A 15,239-nucleotide genomic window follows, 5' to 3' on the forward strand; every position below is an offset into this window, starting at 1 on the left:
AAACTCATGCATATATAAAAGGCATTAGAAAGAAACAAGCTCAAATCTATGAGGCGTTGAGTATAAACAAGCTAAGAGGATGCACAGTATGAAATTCTTTTAAGTCTGCCATGAAGTTACAGACAGGTTGTCTTCCCAGTTTTTATGATGAAATTTAAAATGGAGTGATTATTTCTGCTCTGTGCTATCAAAGGACAATTATTTTCTCTGTTCAGGCAGAGCTGATTTCATTATTATTCAGCACCAGTAACTTGACAGCTTTTGCAGAATTACTAACGCCTTCTCATAATAAAAAGGAAACCCAAGGACATGTGAACTATTTGCCTTAATTTATGAAATAAACACCAGGACACAAAACAGATCTCAATGCATCATACCATAACATACTGCTTTGCTAAGAGCAGCAGTGGTATTCAGCATTCTTACATGCAAGAGCACAGTTCATACATACATATTTACATACGACAATTCACAATTTCCTTGTATTTTAAGTTTTAGGGCAAAGCAGCGTGCCACAAGAGAACGCAAAAAGGTCACACACAGGATACAATATGAACAGTCACTTTCGGAGCTGCACGGCCAAACTGGTGTCCCAGAGAACAGGAAACTGATAATCACGATGATAACCGCCATTGCCTCACAAAGGCCACAGCCTGGGGCTGCTGCGACGCCTGCAAAGGAGGCAGGTTACAGGCATCCTGGGGAGACACATGAAAACTTCTAGTCACACAACCGGTCACAGCCTCGCCTTACCTGGCAGCATCCTTCTGCAGCCACCGGCACCCCAGCAAGCAGTCTGTGCCCCAGGAAAGCTCTGACCACTCACCAGCAGGACCCACATCCCAGCCCAGAGGGGCTAACACCTCTCATAAACCCCACGTTGTCCCACAACCTGCCACATCTCCCTGCTTGTGACAGCTGCCTCCCACAGCTCGCCTCAGCTCTCCTCCCATCAGCCTCCCACAGCCCTGCTCCTCAGTCCCCCACAGCTCCCTACAACCTGCCTCCACTCAGACCCCCTTAGGCCCCTCACCTCAACTCACATCCCCCCAGCTCCCCATGATTCCCTTCAACTCACCTCAACGTCCCCAGTTACCTTCAGCGCGCCCCTCCCCTCACTTCTCCCCAGCTCTGTTCCCCCGATACCTCTCAGCTCCCCTCAACCTCCCCAATTACCTTCGGCCCTCCCCTCACTTCTCCCCAGCTCTGTTCCCCCGATACCTCTCAGCTCCCCTCAACCTCCCCAATTACCTTCAGCCCTCCCCTCCCCTCACTTCTCCCCCGCTCTGTTCCCCCGATACCTCTCAGCTCCCCTCAACCTCCCCAATTACCTTCAAGCCCTCCCCTCACTTCTCCCCAGCTCTGTTCCCCCGATACCTCTCAGCTCCCCTCAACCTCCCCAGTTACTTTCAGTCCTCCCCTCACTTCTCCCCCGCTCTGTTCCCCCGATACCCCTCAACATCCCCAATCACCCTCAGCTTCCCCAACTCGGCTCCCCCCGATCCCCTCCACGTCTTCCAGCGCAACGCCCACTTCCTGCAGCCAATCAGCGCTCCCGCCAGCGAGCCCCCAACCAATCACATGCGGCAGAGCCCCCCGGTGCCGCGCCCACCCGGGCAGTGCCGGTGCTGCCGCCCCTAAAGCGGTTGTGCGGGGTGGGTGACGGGTGCGCAGGCGCTTTGCTCGCCTCGCTTCCTGTCCCGGTTCCCCGCCGCGGCCGCTCACCTCCGCGCCTGTCCCGGCGGCGCTGCCAGCAGGAGTGGGGCCTTACAGTGGGGTCGGGGCGGAGCAGCGGCGGCCGGGCAGCAGGGAAGGGGCCGACAGCGGGGCTGTGGTGAGTGGTGCTGCCTGAGCGCAGAACGGGACAGGGCCGAGGGACCCCTCCGGGCTCTGGTGGCTGCGCCTCCGACCCCGCCGGATTTAGGGTGAGGGGAAATGAAGTATTGTCGGGCTCCGTGGAGCCGTTGCCGGTGTGCGCGGTGAGGCCGGAGACCCAAGGGCCCGGCCCGTTGGCTGAGCGGCCCCGTGGTGCAGGCGCTCTGGCTCCAGGAACGCTGAAGAGTGGGTGGATCTGCGGTGACAGTCCGCAAGGTAGCGCGTTCCTGACCGAGCCGAGCAACAGGGGACTTGGAAGCCTGGTTAGGAGGTTCAGCATAGCTGTAACCATAGAATGGTTTGCGTTGGAAGGGACCTTAAAGCTCATTTAGTTCCAGCCTCCTGCCACGGGCAGGGACGCCTTCCACTAGCCCAGGTTGCTCAAGCCCTGTCCAACCTGGCCTTGAACACTGCGAGGGATGTGGCATCCCATGCAAACAGGGATGGAGTAATGCTGATGTAGTGTGTAAGCCAGAAATGCTTAGCATCTTTGGAGCACATCGAAGCTAATGCTATGGTCTTAAGCCTTACTGTGCTGGGTAAGGCTTAAGCCTTGCTTCTGTTTTTTAAAGCAATTGATAACATGAAGCAGGCAATTCTCTGCTCCACTGCTTATGTAATTTCTTCATTTTTGCCTCTCTAAAGGGGCTGTGTGTCACAAGCCCTCTGTATTAGAAGATACCTTAAAACTATTTTGGACTATCCGTTCTTCAAACATTTGTATCTTCTAAAGAAACTTTAACTGTTGGTTTGGGGGGGATTTCCTATGCTTTGAATTCCTCTACTTTCATTTTTGAAGTAATGCACTCACAGTTTCCAAGAGTTTGGGGAAAAGGGTTGAGATAGGCCAGAAGATATTACTCTAGTTAGGAAGATACCTGCTCTTCCTCCTGGAATCACCCTTGTTTGTGCAAGATAAAGGAGAAATTTGCTGGGGTGGGTTTTACTTTCAAAAAGTAAATACACTGTCTATCTTGCAAAGGTTTTTGTGAAACCTGGAATTCGCCTCCTCTTTCTTAAAGTCTTATAGAATAATTCTGAACAAAGTACTCCTGTCACATAATAAGTTTAAGGATAAAAAAAAGGCTTACAAATCATGCCTTGTTTCATAACAGTAGTGAATTCATTGGTGAGAAACGATTCATACTGAAGGTTGCTAATTTTTTTTTTTTTTTTTTTTAGTTTTACTTAGAAATATGATACATAGAGAACAGGTTTAAATGCTGTTATGGTAGATGTGCAACAGCTTAGAAGGAAAACAGAAGTTACTCCTGGCAGTTTTATGTACAGAGTAAGCAATGATTAAATAGGAGTGTTGAAAGGCTCAAAAGTCTTCCAGCAACTCAAGAGGGTGGAAACTGTGGAAAAAGGTAGGAACTGTGGAAAAAGATGGGATGAAAAGGAAAAATTGTAATTACAGAAGAAAACAAAATTCTGGTCTGAACAGTGATGTGTAATGAGCATTTAGAGCTGCAGAGGATTCTTAAATGTGGAGCCAGAATTGTTCAGGTGTCTGTGCTTGAACATGAAGAAAAATACTGATTGTCTTTGAATGCAGAATCATAATAAGACACACAGAACGATGGAGTGATTGCTTAAAAAAGAGAATTCAATTCTTTTCATTTAGTCTAGAACGAAAGAAAATCTCATTGCTCAGTTGTTTTAATGTATGAAAAACTATGACAATATATGAGAAGCTTCTGAAGTCAGTAGGAAAATCCACTGTTGACTTCCGTGGTTGTTTAAACAGGTTATTTTGCAGTTATCTCCTACAAGCAAGATGTACATGATGTCTAGGTAGTTAAACTGGTTCCAGTACAATTACTTTGTGTTACATGCCTTATCTTGAATTTTTCAGGTGCATCTGATTACCTGCTGTAAATATTTTGAAGTATCAACAATGAACTCGATGTTAACATTACTTTTCTCTGGAATAGTTGCCTGTTGTGCTTGCTCTGTGAGTGATCCAGTATCCAGGTTACTCCTTGTGTCCTTTGATGGCTTCAGGGCTGATTACTTGGAAACCTATAAACTTCCTCATCTTCAGGAGTTCATCGAGGATGGTGTGCTTGTAAAACAAGTTACAAATTCTTTTATCACCAAGACTTTCCCAAACCATTATACCATAGTGACAGGTTTATATGAAGAAAGCCATGGCATTGTGGCCAATGACATGTATGATGCAGATGCCAAGAAGAAATTTTCACAGTTCAATGATTCGGATCCCTTCTGGTGGAATGAGGCAGTTCCAATTTGGGTGACAAATCAACAGCAGGGAAATAGAGTAAGTGCTGCTGCAATGTGGCCTGGTACCGACGTAAAAATTAATGATACAACCCCTCAGTTCTTCATGAAGTATAACTTTTCAGTAACATTTGAGGAGAGAGTGGAGAAAATCGTTGCCTGGCTGAACAGCTCTAATCCAGTTGTCAGTTTTGCTATACTGTACTGGGAAGAACCGGATGCAAGTGGACACAAGTATGGACCAGATGACACTGAGAACATGCGCAAGGTACTAGAAGAAGTGGATAATCATATTGGTTTCCTTACCAATAAATTGAAGGCATTAGGTTTGTGGGAAACTGTTAATATCATAATAACAAGTGACCATGGAATGGCCTCCTGTTCAGCAAAGAAGCTGATTGTCCTGGATAAGTGCATTGGGCGCAACAACTACACTCTGATAGACAAGAGTCCAGTTGCTGCAGTGCTGCCAAGACAGAGTATGTTTTGGTTTGTTTCTTTGTTACTTGTTTAAGTCATACACTGAGAATTAAATGTTGTTTATCTTGCTACTAAAAAGTACATGCTATGGCAGATTGTTCACATCCCTGCAAGGTGAACTACAGTGCTTTGGCAAGTTTGACATAATGAGTAAGTTAAAGAATGTTTATTTAGAAAGTACTTTGCTTTGGTAATCAATGTCAAATTGTTATGGGTGGTAAAGATGGTCCTAGTACAGCTTGTTGAAAAAGTACACAGGCTCTTAGTGCGAGTACTGCATTCAGCCCCGTGGCCCACGAGACAGTAGGGATATGGACCTGTCAGAGCAAGCCCAGAGGAGGGCCATGAAGATGCTCATGAAGACAGGCTGAGAGAGCTGAGCTTATTCAGCCTGGAGAAGAGAAGGCTCTGGGGAGACCTTAGAGCAGCTCCCAGTACCTAAAGGGGCCTGCCAGAAATCTGGAGAGGGACTTTTTACAAAGGCCTGTAGGGACAGGACAAGGGGAAATAGCTTTAAACTGACAGAGGGGAGGCTGAGATGAGATTTTAGGCAGAAATTCTTCCCTGGGAGGGTGGTGAGGCCCTGGCACAGGGTGCCCGGAGAAGCTGTGGCTGCCCCATCCCTGGCAGTGTTCCAGGCCAGGTTGGATGCAGCTTAGAGCAACCTGGTCTAGGGGTAGGTGTCCCTGCCCATGGCAGGGGGGTTGGAAATAGATAACCTCTTTTAAGGTGTGATTCTATGCCTGCTGTCTTGTTGCTTGCTTAGTCTATATGGTTATAATTCACAGTGAGCGTGAAATAAACCCTTGTGTTTATTAAGAATTTTTGTACCTTGGAGTAATTACTAACAGGCATGTCATGACAGTGCTGGTCTCAGTTTCCATATCTGTGGCCAAATTGAAGCAATTCTAATGAACAAAGTGATATATATAGTAACAAAATCTACTGCCTTGGTGTGTGATTGCCTCCTCTTGATTTCTCTGCCTGAATTTTGCCCTCCTGCTTTGCACATTCAGGTGGGTTAATTCAACTGTAGTTTCAAAACCACAGCTGTGAGGTGCCTTATTGAAAATAAGAGCAAATAGTCAAATTCACCTTGAAACATGTAGTGTTTCACTGGGGACCTGAACAAATAACTTTTCTATGTGCCTTTTAAAGAGTAATTGTTTTGAAAAAAATAAAAAATAAAAAATCTCAGGTTTAATGACAGGTAATCGCAGTACCAGGACATCATTTCTGGCTGTTTCACATGCACTTTTTTTCTTGGCAGACAAGGAAGATGTGTATAACTTACTGAAAACATGCAACAGTCACATGAAAGTGTATCTCAAAGAAGAAATTCCAGACAGATTTCATTATCGTCATAATAACAGAATCCAACCCATAATCCTGGTTGCAGACGAAGGCTGGACCATTGTGCAGAACGAGTCACTGTCAAAATGTAAGTGCATGTCCCTCATTTGTGCTCTTGGTGGCTAATGTTGATAAACTGTCTTGGGTTTATTCCAGCCATGTGCAGGCTGGTCCCAGTTTAATGAGTGGAGTGCTAGCACTGTGCTTCTTTAGGAACATCTCAGCATTTTCTAGAACATTATCAGCCTGAGTCTGGAGTGTTTTAATGGATATGGAAGAGATGGGGGATATTTCTTTGGCTAAAATATGTTCAACCTAAGAGTTATCTTATGCAAGTCAGCCTCAAGCTTCTACTAGAGGTGGTTTAGCTCATTTTTGTTTATAAAATATATATATATAAGAGCGCAGATTGAAGCATGCCAGACACAATACTTAATGCTACAGCACATATAATAGAAAATAAAAATAAATGGGGTGAAATATTAAAAATAATAGGAACACAACAATAATGGTCAAAGAAGCCAGAGGTCTTCCTGTTAGGGGTATCAAATAGCATGTTTTAAAGAGAAAAAACAAATGAGATGTTACTTCATAGAGTGCACTGCTAAGCTGTGCATGTTTTTCCTGCTACATGTTATGAATGTCAAATTGCATATGTACATACGTGTAGGTGTGATTATGTATGTATATATATTTCCAGGTGTTTCACATGCAGGGTTGGGTTTTGGCAGACAAGAGAAATGTCTATAACTTACTGAAAAAATGCAACAGTTACATGAAAGCCACAGGCTTTAAACTGACAGAGGGGAGATTTAGATTAGATATTAGGAAAAGATTCCTTACTATGGGGGTGGTGAGGAGCTGGCACAGGTTGCCCAGAGAAGCTGTGGCTGCCCCATCTCTGGCAGTGTTCAAGGCCAGGTTGGACAGGGCTTTGAGCAACCTGATCTAATGGAAGGTGTCCCTGCCCATGGCCGGGGGTTGGAACTGGATGTGGTTTAAAGCCCCTTCCAACCCAAACCATTCTGTGAATTTATGTTTATTTGTACAAAAGTACTGTTTTCAAAGTATGATATGTTTCTATTTTAATTTCATCACAGATTTGGTACAATCATCTTCAAATTAGCAATACTTGGCACACATGTTCTCTAATAGAGGTCTCTTTCTTGTTTATGGTTAGATTCATTTCCATGTACCTAAAAATAGTTAATAAGTCTATGTTTATAAGTAACAGCATTGTATCAGTTGAAGTGAAATCACTTTTCAAAACAATTCTGCTAGCCAACGCTTCCCAGAAGCAGGCAGGGGCGCTTTTAGCCTAAAAGGTTATTTTAAGCATTTATTGTACTTGTCATCACAGACGGAGTGGCAGCATAAGAAGTGGCTAGTGTACCAATTCCTACAGTGTTCCTGTGTCAGCACACACCAGCCCTCCCACTTCAGGGGTGGAAGATAGGAGTCTTTGTTGGAGTGGGAACTTGGAACAGCTCTGTTCAAAACAAGAGAGCAGTAGAAGGAAAAAAAGTGTAATCTGGAAAGACAGGACTGCATTAAAACAAGCAAGATGTGGTGCAATAGTAGCTTTGTGGTAACAAATGTAATGGTGGAAAACAGTAAAAAGGATTATTGAAGTACACTGAAGTGGGGAGTGTGACCTAATCAATAGGAATCTTGACATTTCACATAAGAAACTTCAGTGAAGGAGCCAAGGAGACAGTTCTCAGAGACTCATTAACTGTTAGTGAGAAATGAACTCAAAACTTAAATGCAGCTGCTCAAATACTGTGCTGTGTTTGCTTTGAGAAATTTTTAGCATCTTGGGCAAATTTTCAGGCATATTATTAGAAAATTTAATTATAGCTGGGTTTTAGCTCTTTATATTCCATCAAAAATCTGAGTATTTCTTAAAAACCTACCAAATATCCAATTACTGGTGGCCTTATAGCCACAAACGTTCTGTTGTATGCCTGTCACCAACACTGTCGTCCTTTGACTGTGTTTTGGTTTTGACTGCTTGGGTGTCCCTTCACCTGAAGTACGTAATCTGATGATAAGCATGATTTGAGGGTACTTCACATGCTGGAACTGAACACTGCTTAAGGAAAAGTGCTTGGCTTTTAAGAAATAATTAAAATGTCTGCTTTGCAAGGGGGTGATACCTGTCTCAAACCTGAGAAGCACAAATCTACATTCCAGTTACTGACTTGCAGAGTGGCCACTTCCTTTTCAACTTTGACATGAGAAGTGGGAAGGGGAAAACTGGAAGTGTTGATGGCTGAAAAAAGATAATGGATGGGGAACCATGGTGCAAGACCACTATGGGAAAAGACTTCTGGGGACTGGGGAGGAGGGAAGGAACTCTGGGGTCCTTCTGTGTTTGATCCAAGAACTGCTTTTATGGTCTGCATTAGTCTTTGGTTACAACATGTGCCTTTGGGGGGTGGAGGGAAGGGGAGGGGAATACTCAATATGCAAACAGAAATTGTGATTTTAACTCTATAAACTTTGCCTTTCTCCAGTAGGTGACCATGGCTATGACAATGCTCTCCCAAGCATGCATCCATTCCTGGCTGCTCACGGGCCTGCTTTTCATCGGGGTTACAAGCAGAGCACAATAAACAACGTTGATATTTACCCAATGATGTGCCACATCCTGGGCCTGACACCGCTGCCCCACAACGGCACTTTCAGTAACACCAAGTGCTTGCTTGCTGACCAGTGGTGCATAAACCTTCCAGAAGCTATTGGGATAGTCATTGGGGCTTTGATGGTACTGACTACCTTCACCTGCATTATTATCATCTCCAAGAATAGAGTAGCTCCTGCAAGGCCATTTTCCAGACTTCAGTTACAATATGATGATGATGACCCTTTAATTGGATAGCGTTAGGGAGCCTTGTCTTGCTTGCTAAATAGGGATTTCAGGAAGAGAGTTTGCACTTGCACTGGATGGCATTCTTCGCACTTTAATGGTATATGTATAAAATACTGTACAGCCAGATCTTGCTAACTTGTTTGTGTGTGCTGCCTGACTAGTAGTCCGGTAAAACATGAGCCAACAAAACAATGAGCAGGTGGCATTCTGCTTGAAGAGATGCTTAACAAAATAAGGATGCTTAGTTTTTCAAAGCCTTTGACCACTTTCAAAATGAAATCCCAGAGTGTGAACTAGCCAGGATATAGACTAAGTGGATTTTTTAACACTTGTAAATGTGGGATAATATTTTGATAATTAATGAGGGTTTTGTATTAAATTTAATGTTGACTTTTAGTGTTCGTGTACATGTTTTGGAAAGATGTTTTTTATGAGGGTTAAAAGTTACTTCTGTTTGGACAGTATGTTCTGATTTGTTTTTGAATTTGGGCATAGAAGGCATAGAGAAGATCCCAATACTTCTGTCTCCACACTCAGCCAGCAATATGACAAGAAGCTGGTGAGAAGGCAAACGGAAGTCAGCAGGAGAAGAATTGGTGCATATCACTTCTACTTTGAGCAATAAAGTTTGTGGTTCAGCAGTTGTAACACTGCGCAGATGGCTCTTGACATTTCCAGATGTGTGCCTGTGGATGATTTAGTTCCTGCACAGCTCCAGTTAGGATGGTACCACTTTGCTTATCTCAGAGATCTCAGTTTAAACTGAGAATCCCTCAATAACCCAGTTTTGGGGCTGTAGGGGAAAATTGCTGCTTCTAAATGCTGTGGGAAGTTTTTCAGGTATAAACTCTGCTAAAGGTATTTTTTGTAATAGAGGTGGTTCTGCCCCAGCTGGTAATAATCTTTTGAAGGCTGTCATGTGCTAAAAAGCAACAACTGGAAGTTTGATATGCAATCATCAAGCAAGGATTCTAAACTCTTTCTTTAAACCTTGGAAATTTAAAGGGAAAAGTTAGTTTAGTTTTTGAGTTAAGATCTGTTAGCTGTAGTGTCTGAATTGTATAGATGCAAAGTTCTAGTGCAGACCAGGGCTAGTGTTCTCTTTATTTGAACTCTTGATTCCTTGTTAATGGGCAAGTCTAATAATTTGCTGTAAGAGAAATTGATTTAGAAAGCCTTAGTGCTACCTTATCTTTCAGTGAGCAAAGAAGATGGATTAAATTGTTAATGCTGTCCCCAAAAGAGAACTATAGTTACCAAGTGCTTTTCTTATAAGTTTGACAGTTGAAAAACTGATTAATTTGAAGTGACAGCACTTGGGTACCTGGTAGCATGCAGCATGATTTCTTGTTTGCAGGCTCAGGTTCAATGCAGTTTGGTGTTGGCTACAGCCTACCTTTTCCCTGACTTTGGAGGGAAGGGTTACTTTTAACTGCCCACTTCAAAACTCGGATGTATTTGGGGTTTTTTAAATTATTTCTGGAAGTCTGACAAATTAGTATCTTCCTCCCTGAGGATTCTGTTGTACTGATTAAAAACACAATGCACAAGCTAACCTGGTCTGTTTTCTTTTTCCTCCCTCTTAAACTGGTAGCTCCTACTTGCTGACTAATGCTTTACTCTGAATTCATCTGAGCTTAAGAGAAGTTCAGGCCCCTTCAGAAATCAGTACTGTTACTGACAGTGTAGTGGGCCTTAGACTGTTATAATAGAGCAGTAAGAGGACTGAATAGAGAAGTCACTTTCTCATCCTGCTGGAAGATTTAAAGTAATTAATTACATACAATAAGAGGTTAGGTTAAGGAGTAACTATAAATGAATGCTTTATAGCATCTCAGGCTTAGAGATGCTGTAAAAAGGAGGATGCTTGAGTTCCTTGGAGAAAGTTGTTAGCTTCTTGTTATTTTGCTTAAGAACACATCCTCAGCCTTTCATCATCTGTACATAGAAAGGCTTGACTCAACTGAGTTACCTGTATCTTTCTGGCAGACTCAGTAAAAGGACTAAACTGTTCTCTACCTGTCAGAAGGGTTATTTTTAGATGCTAAAATTAGCACAGTATATGCTCTTCTCTATTCTTCCTCCTTCCCTGAATAGCTGTCATGCAGTGCGACTGATGTGCTTTCAGTTCCACTGTGCATCACTGTCATGGGCCAGGTGTCACAGTTGCCACCAGGATTTTAGTTACCAGAAATGTAAATGTTGACAAAGTACAGTGGTAGGACTCTAATCTGAATATGCATATTGTCAGAGATGAAAAAATCTAGAACTGTATTTCTCTTCCTAGCTGTAGGTAGCCCATTCTGACAAAGAAGAGCTCCTATGAAACCAGGCAGCAAGTGGTAGTTATCTAACAGAAATGCTTCTTACCCTCTACTCCTCCTCCCTTTAGTGTTGGGACTAAACAGTGTTATTGTGGAGAAGGGTTTAAAGAGAAAGCTGAAGTATTAAGAAATAGGATAAACTATATTCTGGTTGCATTGCTAGTTATCGCCAATTCCAATTAGAGTGCCAAGTCTTCTTCCTGGCATAACTGGTGCTGGCAGGACAGGCTTCAAAGTAGCTCTTGTACAGCCAGGATTTCCTACAGATAATGTACAAATAAAGGACCTAGAAGAAACCTCTTTGTCCTTAGACATAAAGTTGAAATATTTAAAGAAGATTGTTTTTAGAAGTTAGTGCCTAAAACATGGTTCAGTATTTCCACTGTCCAGTTATAGTGTGTGAATTACTGCTTGTGAAAGTCAGCACCTGATTTCCTTTTAAATAGTTTGTCTAAAACACAAACATAAGAAGCCATGACTTCCCCCTTCCTCAAAGCTGTGACAGAGGACATGCATACCCTACAATGGTTTGTGGCAACATTTAATGACTTGTGAAACATACACAACTCTGCAGTGTTCATACAGGGCATATTAGTTTAGGGGAAGTTCTAAAACTAGCATAAAGGTTTAGAAGGGAATGGGCAGTTTCTAACACTACTTCCCAGCAATGAAGACAGATGTTCCATTATGTTGACTAGCTTGATAAAGGAACTCTCAACACTGCATAGAGAAGCCTTTATAACATCCACCCCTTGGGGTTTATATGTTTTTGTCCTTTTGCACTAAGGAAACGGTTCCACAACTGATCTGATTCAAGCAACTACAGGTCCAAACCATTTGCTACAGAGGAAGTTTAACTTGCTGTAATTCAAAAAGAATGTAGTGTCTACGAATACAAACCAACAGCATTACATACCTCCAATGATGAGACCACAAAGGTTTGCTTTAATATGCCTGGTACCACCTTTTATTGAAGAAAACAGTAAGATTTGTTAAGTTAATAGGATTCAGATCAGGACTTCATTACAGCAAGGCCCATTAGAATGTGGTGCTTTCATGTGCTTGCAACAATTGTTGTAGCCTCACATGTAATAAACATACATTACCTTTACTGTAGTGCAAACATGCCCTTTCTGGAAAGATGTGTAGAGCAGCACAGGTATGGTCAAGCCCACATTTGTGGCCATTATTTAAGCAGGAAAGATGACGTGGCAGGAAGCCTGTGGCATCTGCATTTTACAAAGCAGCAGGACTCAGCAACTGCCTGTTTGTCATTCTCCCAGCACACAGTTCAGGATTGCGTTGTTCCACACCTCTGAAAAGTCACTCTGCACAACCCTTGGTTGGCATTTTTGTGCCCCTTTTTGTTTGAGCCTGCATTTCTTGCAAATAACATTACTGCAGCTCTTTCTTTACCAAGGAAACCTGCACAGCTTGTTTTGATAAAAAATTATTACCATTCCTGGTAACAATAGCAAGGTGGGAAACAAGAGGTCTTTTAAGAACTTTGACCCAAATGTTCTTAAGTTCCATTACACTTCCAGTTATTTTCAATTACAGATACACTTTGCAGAGTACATGAAATATTTGGGATACATATGAGTTAAGGCCATTCTCCCCCAGCCATCCCCCCACAATTCAAGTCTTTTCCAGAAGTCCTTTTAAATGGAGCAAGCACCCAATGCTTGATAGCTCTATAGCAAAGACATATTTCAACTTCAACGTTTCCAAACAGAAAGAAACAAAACATTTGACATCTCAAAGTATGCTTCACAGGTCAGTAACGAAAGACAAAATAATGCAAGCTTCTGTTTCCAAGCTTAAGTTACAAGTAGCATGCAGGATACTGAAACCCATTTCCAATAAACTTGTTTGTACATCAAAAAAGTGCCATATACACAGAAACCAAATCCCAGATCCTCCCCCGCCAAAAGGTAGCCTGAAAAAAATCTCCCATCAGAGAAAAAGTTGCTATTTTTCTCCAGGGGCATCACATGTGCTTTCAATTTCATTAAGCATACACCCAACACCTTAAAACAGTGTTTAACACTGACTAGTTAGCATATTTGCCCAGAGGTTCCTGCAAATACACCTCAGCAATAAGGGAAACATGTTTAAACCTACACCTAAAATACCTGCATGCTGAAAGATTCCCTTCTGTTTCCTACATAGTTTCAATTTACCCCCCTCAAGGAAGGGCCTTACAGTGCAATACAGACCAGTGGCATCCAGAAGAATTCTCATGCTTGTGTTCCCAATTATTATAGGTATTATTATTCCCAAACCCTTTGTTAGGGGAAACATACTCTTCCATTGTTTTATGTTTGTGCAGGTGAGTCCCAAGATGACTGAACAACACTGACCAACTCTTGCCTCCCCCTTAAAAGCCAGGGTCACTTGGCCCATGATAGAACTACTCTGGTCACGGTTAAAGAAGCTGGAGTTTAATGATCACCTCACAGACTACAATCCAGTCATTTTTACCTCTGTGAAATTACTGCAATAACAATATTAAAGCATAATGTTTCAAAGTGAGAAAGCGTGTAGCTGAAGTAGCTACAGGGTATGTTTATAGCTTCTCCAGTTTTCAGTTACTCCCTTGACAAAGCCTGTAGATCTTTCTTCAAACACAACATTTATGCTAAAGCTTGCTTTTAAGTTACAAATAACAAAGAAAAGTTGGACTTAGTGCATCAAGCTGCTGTCTGCCACCCACTTTTTGGAAGGTAGCTAGGGAAGTGATAAGTTTACTTTGCTGATGCCAGCTAAAGCTGAATGCTGCAGGGGCTTCTCAGGCTGACAGATGGAGGCAACAGTAATGTTCACAGCAGTTTCTAGAGTGTCTGGGGAAGCCCGAGTAGAAAACCTGAACCTCTAAATTGTGACTTAAGACATAGCTAATGGTCAGCTCCACTAAGAATTTTACAGTGCCAGATACACCTAACTCAGGTGTTTTCCTTCAGTGTTTTCTTAAGAAAACGGCAATGTATGTAAAGAAGGCAGCAGTACACAGAACAGGAAGAGCAGGACTGCAGCGATGAATCAGATTCTCATTAGGCTTCACACATATCCCTAAATCAAGGGGCTGTCTTCCACAGATCTGCTAGTTTCCTGTCTTCCTACAGCTATTATTACAGGTAGACTTTCAGCATACACCTTAAAGTGGAGTATTTCACTGCCTTCCCTCTCAAGCATCCACTGCACTGTGGTCTGTGGAAACCTTCCACATCCGTCTGCAAAACCACTTAATGCCAAGCAAGTGTCCCTGTCATCACAAAAGAATCCAACAGGTTGTTACTTCAGACACACTGAGCACCAGGCAGTTCGGGACATGGCACTGCAGAGTCATCCCTGAGGCAGTGAGGCGTATACTTGCGTTTGAACTCACCAAGGTGACATTCAGTAGGTCTGGAATTAAGTTCAGCAAAATGAGTTTTGTACTTCAGTTAGTCAGCTTGTTGCTCCTTGCTAGGACTGCCAGCAACCCTGCACCTGCAGCCTTACACTGTTAGTCACACCAGTAGTTTGACAGATCACATCTGAGGCCAAGATGTTCCCACCTTTGCCCTTCTCTGGGTGCTGTGGATAAAGCAATAAATTACACTTGAAATACCAGACTCACAGTTGGTGTGAATTTTGAAAGAGTTTCTTTCTCCTTCAGGCATTGTAGTCAGAAGCAAAGTGCAGAGAAATAGTCAACTCATATAGGGAGGGGAAAAACAACCACCAGCTTCTAAATAAGTCAGACAACTAGACAACTTTTCTCACTTCAAACCCCTAAGGTTTCATGCAAACCTTAGTCAGCAGCTTCTCGCCTCCCATTTAAATAAGCTCACCAAAAACCCCACAGCTACAACAGCAAAAGATATATTGCTCCATGCAAAATTATCAGAGCAACATGTAGTTTTGATAACCCATAATAAGTAATTTTCCTTGACAGAGACTTTCATCTGGAAGAACAAACCCCAGTCTTACGCCTTTTTTTCATATTAAAAGTGTGCTTTTTCACATTTAAGATATGGATATTCCTTAAATTGTGTGTCTAATCATATTCATCAAACTCTAAGGTCCAGTCAGATAAAACACAA

The 15,239-nt window shown here is 42.7% G+C and overlaps 1 protein-coding gene across 1 annotated transcript; it reads left to right on the top strand.

Moving 5' to 3' along the window:
- Positions 1-1,744: 1,744 nt before the first annotated feature.
- ENPP4 (ectonucleotide pyrophosphatase/phosphodiesterase 4) lies at positions 1,745-10,377 on the top strand. Its single transcript, XM_057427521.1, has 4 exons — positions 1,745-1,834; positions 3,734-4,598; positions 5,870-6,040; positions 8,472-10,377. Exons 2-4 carry the CDS (start codon positions 3,776-3,778, stop codon positions 8,834-8,836), a joined length of 1,359 nt encoding a protein of 452 aa, XP_057283504.1. The 5' UTR covers positions 1,745-1,834; positions 3,734-3,775; the 3' UTR covers positions 8,837-10,377.
- Positions 10,378-15,239: the final 4,862 nt, after the last annotated feature.

This window comes from Pezoporus wallicus, unplaced genomic scaffold (genome assembly GCF_028554395.1).
Source record: "Pezoporus wallicus isolate ANWC-B61680 ecotype Strahan unplaced genomic scaffold, APGP_CSIRO_Pwel_v1 contig_6464, whole genome shotgun sequence".
Classification (NCBI taxonomy): Eukaryota; Metazoa; Chordata; class Aves; order Psittaciformes; family Psittacidae; genus Pezoporus; species Pezoporus wallicus.